The sequence below is a fragment of the Dreissena polymorpha genome, chromosome 1 (genome assembly GCF_020536995.1).
Source record: "Dreissena polymorpha isolate Duluth1 chromosome 1, UMN_Dpol_1.0, whole genome shotgun sequence".
Taxonomy (NCBI): domain Eukaryota; kingdom Metazoa; phylum Mollusca; class Bivalvia; order Myida; family Dreissenidae; genus Dreissena; species Dreissena polymorpha.
In genome coordinates this window covers 202,391,405-202,402,073 of record NC_068355.1, presented here as the reverse complement: position 1 = coordinate 202,402,073, position 10,669 = coordinate 202,391,405, and the positions used below count along the sequence as shown (strand labels likewise).

General features: G+C 36.0%; 1 protein-coding gene across 11 annotated transcripts in view; it reads left to right on the top strand.

Moving 5' to 3' along the window:
* LOC127864657 (uncharacterized) overlaps positions 1 to 10,669 on the top strand; it is a 31,139-nt gene continuing 20,470 nt past the window's right edge. The window contains exons 1-13 of one of the 11 annotated variants that reach the window (XM_052404491.1): positions 3 to 556; positions 2,325 to 2,457; positions 3,648 to 3,879; positions 4,460 to 4,669; positions 4,907 to 4,993; positions 5,472 to 5,531; positions 5,826 to 5,848; positions 7,322 to 7,409; positions 7,838 to 7,915; positions 8,347 to 8,469; positions 8,866 to 9,078; positions 9,797 to 9,970; positions 10,196 to 10,297. In XM_052404491.1, coding sequence (XP_052260451.1) covers positions 397 to 556; positions 2,325 to 2,457; positions 3,648 to 3,879; positions 4,460 to 4,669; positions 4,907 to 4,993; positions 5,472 to 5,531; positions 5,826 to 5,848; positions 7,322 to 7,409; positions 7,838 to 7,915; positions 8,347 to 8,469; positions 8,866 to 9,078; positions 9,797 to 9,970; positions 10,196 to 10,297 — 1,683 coding nt within the window. In that variant the 5' untranslated portion in view covers positions 3 to 396. Of the gene's footprint in view, positions 557 to 758; positions 963 to 2,324; positions 2,458 to 3,647; positions 3,880 to 4,459; positions 4,670 to 4,906; positions 4,994 to 5,471; positions 5,532 to 5,825; positions 5,849 to 7,321; positions 7,410 to 7,837; positions 7,916 to 8,346; positions 8,470 to 8,865; positions 9,079 to 9,796; positions 9,971 to 10,195; positions 10,298 to 10,669 lie in introns of those variants that run through there. The other 10 variants (XM_052404498.1, XM_052404499.1, XM_052404500.1 and 7 more) reach the window with 10 other exon arrangements.

Here is a 10,669-nt window from a genome sequence, read left to right as displayed (position 1 = left end):
ACTGATCTTGAATCAGGGGAGAGGATAGGCTATAGTAAGTGGTGGTGATCTCCCTTTCTGATTTGAACTTGTTTAACAAGGGTTTTCAGAGAGTCCAGAGAATTTTATTCTCGACAGTATTTTATACTGACCAAAGCTTACATACTATAAAACAGCTGTTGTTGACCAGAGACTACGTTGCAGTTTAAGAGAACCGCGTTGCGTGACATTTAATCGTTTGAAAGTGCTCGTTTAGAATTTGTAATTTGATTTCGCGACGTTACCTATTTAAAAACTGAACGTTGTTAACTTAAACTTGTTTGGAAAATCCAGGTTCGGATTGTATTTGAATTCGGGCGTTTGTTTGTTGTCGTGTTGTATTTTGAGTTTTTAAACTTCCACAGGGTTCGCGGAACGATGTCCTTTGCCGGGAAGCCTTTTGTTTATTCTGTTTCAGGTGAAGAACATGTCTGGTGCAGCAGCGATGTTCGTGTTCTTATTGCCGGGGATTCCAATGTCCATCGTTTGAAGTCTGCGTGTCCTCCAAATGCAAGGATTGACTTTCTGCCCGTATCTGGTGAATAATTTTTAACTGTTTATAGTTGAGTGTGAGACCCAACATGTTTCTGTGGCATGCTGCTTTATATTATCCCTTTTACTGTCTTATAATATATAGTCGATATAAATTGCCGCCATAGTCTTTTGATGATTTTTGCGTTGGCATAATTATTTTAGCTACTGTCTTATACTGCAGTGGGGACGATTGAACTTTACCAATACGCAACACTTAACATCAAACAGCGTACTCTAACCCTTAACACCTAACAAATAACAACTTACGCAACGCCTTATTATCCTATATATTTCTTTAGTATCGGGGGCTGTCGCCCCCAAACCCCCGCTTTGTCGATGGTTGTAAACAACTGCGTACCGGTAAAGTTCAATCTAGCCCTGCTGTGTTTGTTGCTGCCTTTGGAAAAAAGGTTGCTAATTTTAATATTTATTTGAAGCTTTGTGTACCAAATAATTGTTTTTATGCCCCCGGTAAGATGGCATATAGCAGTTGAACTGTCAGTCTGTCTGTCCATCCGTCCGAACACTTTAATGGTCATAACTTTTTCAATATTTAACATAGCACCGTGATATTTGGCATGCATGTGCATCTCATTGAGCTGCACATTTTGAGTGGTGAAAGGTGAAGGTCAAGGTCATCCTTCAAGGTCAAATGTCTTATATATGGCATCTGTCCATCCGTCCGAAAACTTTAACATTGGCCATAACTTTTTCACTATTGATGATATCAATTTGATATTTGGCATGTATGTGTATCTCCTGGAGCTGAACATTTTGAGTGGTGAAAGGTGAAGGTCAAATGTCTAATATATGGCATCTGTCCGTCCATCCGAAAACTTTAACATTGGCCATAACTTGTTCACTATTGATGATAGCAACTTGATATTTGGCATGCATGGGTATCTCCTGGAGCTGAACATTTTGAGTGATGAAAGGTCAAGGTCAAATGTCAAATATTCCGTCTGTCCGAAAACTTTAACATTGGCCATAACTTTTTAAATATTGAAGATAGCAACTTGAAAAAAAATTATGCATGTGTATCTCTTGTAGCTGAATATTTTGAGTGGTCAAAGGTGAAAATCAACGTCATTCTTCAAGGTCAAATGTCAAATATTCCATCTGTCTGAAAATTTTAACATTGGCCATAACTTTTTAAATATTGAAGATAGCAACTTGATATTTGGCATGCATGTATATCTCATGGAGCTGCACATCTTGAGTGATGAAAGGTCAAGGTCATCCTTGATAGCAACTAGATATTTGGCATGCATGTGTATCTCATGGAGCTGCACATTTTTGAGTGGTGAAAGGTCAAGGTCATCCTTCAAGGTCAAAGTTTGAATACATGTAGATGGCTTCAAAGCGGTGCAATAGGGGGCATTGTGTTTCCAACAAACGCATCTCTTGTTTTTTAAGAAATGCTTAAAACTCCACTGAATACTGCTTTAATACCCAAAAAGATATTTTACCCTGACAGTTTCATGGTATTTACATGTACACGTCATGTATATTATTACACTGATAAAACATGTATTATGTAATCAAGAAAAATACCCTTTCTGCTGTAACCAAAATGGGAAAAAAGATTGCAAATCCTGAAATTTGACGCAACATAGAACAAGTTAGATAAATATTAACAAAGATAAGCTTGCTTGTCTCGAACATAGCAATGATGACTATTTTACATAATATTCAATAACAAATGACAACTCAAGAAAAATTATTGCAAATGAAAACCAATTCCAAATGGAAGATCTTATTTTACTATGCAGGTGCAAAGTATGTGTCTGACCGGAAGGGCTTTAGAAAGCTGCTGCATCAAGAGCTGATGTCAGGTTGTTACGACATACTGTACCTGCATCTTGGCTCTAACGATGTTTGCTGCAAGGATAGCGATTTCTACCGGTATGTTGAACAGTAATTTTTCAGTTTTAGTTTTTATTTAACCTATTTACCTTAGCTTTATTGCAGCGAACGCACTATGCTTATTGAGACACTCGAGTCTGTTCCTGGGAAGAACCAGAACTTGGTGTTTATGGAGAAGATAATGAGAACCTCCTAACTCCCTATCACTAGGCGGACACCACATTCTCTACACCATTATGCTTTTACATTGGCCTGTATTATTGAATGTCCACACCAACCCCCTAACTAGAAACCCTGGATCCGCCACTGAACAGCTTAGCAGCATGAATAAAAATGAGCTTGATCAACTTTCTTATTAGATTTTTTTGGATTGGCATTTTAATGAAATAAATTAGTTAAGTTAGTTTCTCAAATATTTTTGTAGTTGTTTGTAACTTTTTATGCCCCCAGTAGGGTGGCACATAGAAGTCAGTATGTGTCTCAGTCTGTCCGTCCGTCGGGAAAAAAAACCTTCAACGATGGCCATAACTTTTGCAATATTGAAGATAGAAACTTGATATTTGGCATGCGTGTGTACCTCATGGAGCTGAACATTTTGAGTGGTGAAAGGTCAAGGTCATCCTTCAAGGTCAAATGTCAAATATATGACGTCTGTCCGTCCGAAAACTTTAACATTGGCCATAACTTTTTCAATATTGAAGATAGCAACTTGATATTTGGTGTGCACGTGTATCTCATGAAGCTGCACATTTTGAGTGGTGGAAGTTCAAGGTCATCCTTCAAGGTCAAAGGTAAAAAAAAACCACAAAGCGGCGCAATAGGGGGCATTGTGTTTCTGACGAACACATCTCTTGTTAATAATTGTTTGTGATGGGAAGATAATACAATGAGCAACTAATACCATTTTCTTATTATCCCTCGCCATAGGAGGAGGGATATTGTTTTGGGGTTGTCTGTCCGTCCGTCTTTCCATCTGTCCGTCCAGAACTTTTGTGTCCGGAGCCATATCTTGGAAGTGCTTTGGCGAATTTCATTGAAGCTTGGTATGAGTATATATATGGATAAGAGTATGATGCACGCCCAATGGCATCGTACACCATCTGTTAATAGCAGAGTTATGGCCCTTTGTTTCTTAAAAAATGCTTCTTTAGTGTCAAATATAACACTTTTGTGTCCAGAAGCATATTGGCAGGGTATATCAATTCAATGAATTTGCTTGTTATTTTTAGTTGTGTGACAGAGATCCTTGATGTTGTATTCAGTGTGTGCACTGAAATACACGTGGTGCTTTGCGAGATTCTTCCACGCGATTTTGATGTGAGAATGTTTCCCCGATGGCCACTCTCAGGGGCACAGTTGAGGAACTACTGCCAGTGGATAAGGAGCGCAAACAGCATGCTGTGGGAACTGAGTCACCATGTGCCTTCTGTGAGATACATGGACTATGGAGCAACTAAACAGGTATAGGGAAAGATCTAGAGTGAAATAGGAAGTTTCTCAGCAACTGTTGCATGGAATTTCATCATCATGAAACTTAAAATAAATATATGCATCATTATACTGCGGTGGACCAATCCCAAATTCTGTTCAGACATCCTTCTTTGCTCAAGAGATATGCCCCCTTAATTAGTGAAAATTGACTCATTGAGCAGTTTTGTTGCAATTACTGGTTTCTTAATAACTTTTACATGAAATATCATGAATAGATGTATTACTTTGAGGTGGTACACTTGCACGTTTTGTTGGTTTCAGCTCTAGACGTAAAGCCCCATAATTAAAGATATCTGTTTGTGCTGTAATCTGGAAGTTAATGAAATTAAAAAATAAACATGTATTATCATTTCTTTAGTAGTTCTTGCATAAGTTTCGTCAGGATGGTCATTTTGGTCAGTTCAGAGTTGTACACTCTAATTGATTGAAACTAAAATATTTTTTCATTCGTTGAGGGAAACCAGTTCATTGAATTTGCTGCTTTAATATCTTAGTTATGTTTAAAACAAATTGGTACGGTAACTATCTATAATCAAAATTTAATTTTAAGAAGTCCCTGTACTTGACCCATGATGGACTACATCTGAGTGCTGAAGGGGCTAGGAGGTGTTTAGCATCCATACAGGACGACCTGCCAAACCAGCTGTGTGTGGAGGCTGCTGTTCAAGATCCTACAGAATGGCCAGCTCTCTCAGCCACGGAAGTACCGGTTCAGGAGCATGACAGCACCATAGCACTCTTTTCGGATATTGTGCAGACTGTGAGTTTAGTGCTACAACAAAGTGGACTGCATTTATGAGCCATAAGCAAATGTGATTTATGCACAAAACTGCAATTCCGCATCAGGCTAAAACCTTAACATTGGCTCTAAAATCAAAGCGCTTCCACCTACAAATATTCATAACAGTTTGATTTTGCTGTAATGTTTATATTTTTGAATAAAATAAGCCGTTTAAAAAAATGTATAATACCTGTATTATGGTTAAATAAATTGTAGGGAGCTCAACCAGAGATTCAAGACAAGGTGGATGCAAGTGAAGTACCAGTTCCCAGGGACATTAAGTCTCAGACACATAAAATAACGGTAACTTTTCTATGCATTTAATCGTACAGATATTTCATCATTTTTAATGAACATTTATAAAGTGATTGCAATCCAGTATTGATTGCTCATATGGCTTGTTACAGCCTATAAATTAATGTTATGTCTAGAGCCGTTAAGCTGGGCACCCTGTCATGTCTCTTTTTAGCCTCGCCTTTTTGCCCCTGATCAGCACCATAATAATAAATGCCCTTCATTATTGGTAGCTGTAAGGCAATAGTTGGACTGCAGGTCATATACTTCTAAAGCAATGCCTTTAATCATCTAAGGCATTGTTTGTCATTAAGTGGTAAACATAAAAAGTTCAACAGATGTCTTTGTGTGAAAGCCAGACCACAGAGTTGATGTCATAACCATTCAGTTATATCAGAACATAACATTCTGTAATTGTATAAAAGATAAACTAGTTAGTTTATATAATTTTGTTTTCCATATTTTCACACACACAATTCATTCTCAGGTTGTCACAGCCAGAGCTAAGAGGTCTGCAACCAGAAATACCAAAAGATATGGAAAGAAGGTAAAAAATACCGTTAATTTCAGATAACCCTCACTGTTTCATTGTGGAAATGTCCTACTGGTTCTTAAAACTAGGGGTTTTTTTGTTGAAAAAAAACAACAACAACCAAACTTATTTTGAAAGTAAAATATAAGTAAAGACCATATTAGTGTTATTATTTTGAGGACATATTTCCTTTCTGTTGTATTCTGCATATTATTATATAATTGTTGTTATTTTTCAAAATGGTCAACTTTGGTGGATGAGGTTTTGCACTTATGCCATGTCTGTACATGCATGTGTAAATTGTTTCAGTTGGCAAAGAAATGCCACACAAGGTATATAAAGCTTGATTGGTGCATTTGTTATTGTTGACTTTTTTGTTTGCATGTACATGCATTTGTTAATTGTTTCAGTTGGAAAAGAAATGCCACAATGTTTTATGTGCTTCCACCTATAACTTTGAAACTTCATATGTAGCTGCACCTTGATGAGTTATACATGCCACACCCTTTTTTGTGTCACTAGGTCAAAGGTCAAGATCACTGTGAACTCTTAAAAAAAATAAACTGCACCTGCAGCCGAGCGTTGGCACCTGCTATGCGGTGCTCTTGTTTTTATTCATCATCATGTTACTGGTAGTGAAATCTGTGTGAAATAAATAGCCATAAAATACCGATAGGGAAAGCACAGTAAATAAATGCAGATTTATACATGTTATCAAGGAATAGGAAGCTTGTTTGGTGCATTTTGTTTTGTTTTTTTTTGCTTTCGTTGAAAAAATCTATTTGTTAACATTTACATGTATTATATCCTTTAAGTCATTAATTTCTGGCACATCTTTTTATGCCGCCGAAGGAGGGCATATAGTGATCGGACTGTCTGTCTGTGACACTTTACGTTTAGGTTTCGAAAAATGCTCATAACTTCTATGTCGCTTCAGATAGCAACTTCATATTTGGCATGCATGTGTATATGGACAAAGCCTTACCATGCGCACACAAATTTTTACCCCTGTGACCTTGACCTTGAACTTAGGGTCTGCGTTTAGGTTTCGAAAAAAGCTCAACTTCTATCAAGCGTTTATAGGGGGCATAAGTCATCCTATGGTGACAGCTGTTGTTAACCTATATATACATAAATGTAATGCATTCTTAACTAGTTACATAAAAATCACCGTTCTTAATGAAATTACATACAACATAAACATATGCCAACATAAGGCACTCATTGTTGCTTTATTTTTAGACACCCGAACAATATTTATTAGCGAGGCTGTTTTCGGAGAAAACCCTAGGTATTGTCATAGCCTGCTCGTCGTCCGCCGGCGTCATGCTAAAACCTTATCATTGGCTCTAAAATCAAAGTGCTTCCACCTTCAACTTTGAAACTTCATATGTATATGCACCTTGATGAGTTCTACACACCACACCCATTTTGGGTCACTAGGTCAAAGGTCAAGGTCACTGTGACCTTTAAAAAAAAATCTGACAAGCTTTCGCAGCCAAGCGTAGCACCCGTTATGCGATGCTCTTGTTTTATATTAAAACTTGCTGCATGAATGCTATTACTGCAGTAACTCTCTTGTTAGTTTCATGTCAAATAGGTTTAATCGTTTTGTTAGTTTTATATTGACTGTCATTGGAATTAGTGGTCGTCCAATATTGTCCGGGACAACAAAAATATAGTTTAGACATAGTTTCCCTTTTTTACTGGATGGCAATTTTTAGCCTGAATGAATATTAATTTTACATGATTGTGCATTCACAGACACTGCATTAATGATCCTGTTTTTTCGTCATGCATTAAAGGTCATGCTGCAGTGGATTTGTTTACCTTGACATTACTGAAGATGTGGCTGTTTTCCTGCCTGCATACAAGTTGAATGGCTTATGCTTGGTACTAATTTTATGACAATATGCTCCATACTTTTTAACACTTTCCATCTTGACAAGTGACATAAATATTTCTTTCATAGGTATTTTCATTACTTGATTTTAATATAAATCAGCAGAATGTGTGTTTGATTCATCTGTGTCCTATTTTTATGTATCATAATATAGTAATAATTGGTTCAAGCATGAAAGACAATGATTGCCCTGCTTATATGACACTATATATATGTAGCATGCCAATTGATCTGATAGCATGGCACAATGCTATAAACAAATTTTATGTTTTCATTAAAAGAATGAATTTAATGAAAGGGATGTATTCACATTATTTCAAATCATCTCCAAAGGTATACGCTTTTCAAATTATATAACCGGTAGTAATTTGTAGCATTTGTACTGGTAATATGGACTGATAGCATAATAACTTTTCAGAAACGCAAGAAGATGGAAGTCAAGACTGGTAAGGTTAAAAGGGAGAAACCTACCATGACGAAAAAGAAGAACAAACAGGTAAATCAATGACAGAAAGTATTCTTTCTTGTCAGATAAACAAAACTTGTTCAAGAAGATCCTTTAAAACACACATTCATCCTTTCATGTATGGTCATTTAGATGTTCTACAAATACAGTAAAACCAAGCTTTAAAGACGACACAAAGGACCTTATAAAATTAGTCTAAATAGTTGGTATTCTTACAATTCAGGTATAATTGATTATCACCAATAACCTGTTAAGCGGGGTTTTGGTGTATGTAAGTCTTCCATGTGCAAGCTTTTCAGGACCAGTCCTGGGCCTGTATTGAATTCATTATAATGTAAAGATGTTCTAAAGTATGAACCAATTGTGGTACATGTTTTTGTTTTGTTTCAATTTCCATGAGTTTTTCACAAATATTACTTAGATGCGATTTTAGAATCCTCAGGCTGAGTGGTATATTTTAGGTCCCTTGCTACAATTGCCCAAACTGCAGGGTGTGCTGTTCATCGGAAGATGCCATGCTCGACCATTTTATAAGGAAGCATTCATCGTGGAAAGTTGATAGGCCTGACACACTTTACAATCAGGTTTTTAAATGGAACACATATTGTTGTATAGCTTTATGTTATGTAAATATACTCTATGTTTTTGAATGAAAAAATATAATACTTTTTCTCCCCTAACAGTTTAACCTGAGGGAACTTATGGTTTGCGCTCTGTGAGTCTGTCACTTTTTCTGGATCCTGCGATAGCTTTAAAAGTTCTTCATATTTTTTCTTGAAACATGGATATATGGCAATATGGACATTATGTACGTCATTTCATTTTGTTCCTACGTCAAAATTTCTGGTTGCTATGGCAACAAATATATATAATGAAAAAAAATCTGATAATGGTGGAGCCTGTAGGGGACATACATTGCTTAGCAATAGTCTTGTTTTTCTAGTAAGTATTGTATTAAAGGAAGGGTTATTCTATTATAGGAAGATGAAATCAACGTGCCATCCAACATCCATTGCCACCGAGACACTGAAGAGACGCCCCAACAAGATGACAATGCCGCAAATGAAGATCAAGTCAATGTGCCATCCCACTTCTTTTTCCAACGAGACACTGACGAGACGCCCCAACAAGATGTAGACACTTCACAGCTTCTTCTTATTCTTTCAAATGACGTTGAACTTAACCCTGGACCGGTGAGATATTCCTGCCTTATAATAAACAATATTAGTGGGCAAGTTCCTTAAGCAGAGGAATTTTAACCTTGTTAATGTTCTATAAATATATATATATATATATTATATGTGTGGTTAGGGTAATTTGAGGAAGGTGCTTGTTTGAAATTATTATCTCATATATTGACCATTTTCTATTTGTATGCCCAAAGATCAAATGATCGAAGTATATTGTTTTTGGCCTGTCTGGTTGGCATTGTGTGTGTCTGTCTGTCCCAAAACTTTAACCTTGGTCATAACTTTTGTAATAGTGAAGATAGCCACTTGATATTTGGCATGTATGTGTATCTCATGGAGCTGCACATTTTGAGTTTTGAAAGGTCAGGGTCATCCTTCAAGGTCAAAGGTCTTTTTTTCTAAAATAGCTGCTGTGCGGCATAAAAGCGCAGTAGGGGGCATTGGGTTTCACAAACACATCTCTTGTTTCCTCTGTAATTTAGGTAGTCAATTAATGTAAAAAATGATGTTAATCCATTCTGTTTCCTCTGTAATTTAGGTAGTCAATTAATGTAAAAAAATGATGTTAATCCATTTTGATAGTTGTTTTCATTTTCTCAAATACTACTACCATAGTAGTATATTTAAAATAAAAAACATATGATTGCTTGTTTTTATACTCGTATATATCTTATATATTCACTAAGCAATTTAATAACAATACAAATGTTTACTTCCACAGACTTTCAGTTGCAAGTGGACATCATGCTTCAAGAAATTTATTAATTATGGTGAACTTAGTGCCCATATAGTATGTCACATAGAGGGAACAAATAGATGCCAATGGGAAGACTGCCATGAATGTTTTTCAGCTGTAAGAAGATTTGAGCTGCATCTTTTGAGACATTTGTATGATGTAGGTAATCATTTGTATATTTTCAGTATAAACTGTACAGATGTGTTAATCATTGTTAATTGGTGTTTTTTTAACTGTTACGAGAAAAGAATTGGCAATGTGTTGTAAAGTTGTCGATTGTACATTTTTAAATGCATTTTTATGTAAAACATATTCATTCCAAAGAGATATTCCTTTAAGGTTTTAGTACTTTTGATTGCACTGCTCACATATTTGTGCCCACAGAACAGCGAGATATTCAAAACAATCGATGAATGGAAAAACACGCTACCTGATGGGAAGATCAATGAACAGAGAACAGATCTGCATATGTGTCCACTTCATCTGGTAAATTGTCTTGTTCATGTTATATAAAGCATTTTCATTTATCTCGAAATTTTATTTAATATCTAACAAGTCAATGTGTTTTTCATTTCCTACCATTATTACAGATGTTCAATTGTTTGTTTATCTCTAAGTGTCAACACTTTTGTTCGATTAGAACATACTGCTGATACTAAATGAACAAATCAAGATATGGCCATGAAATTGTTTCTCAATTGGTTTCAAATATGTCGCAATGTTGAAGTTTGTCTGGCGATCCCGCTCATTTGAAGATAAGAGGATTCAGTTGAATACTTTTAAAGATCGTATATGAAAATCACTTATATGCCTTATTTGAAAAAGACAAAATTATTTGTCATTATTGAATAAAAAATT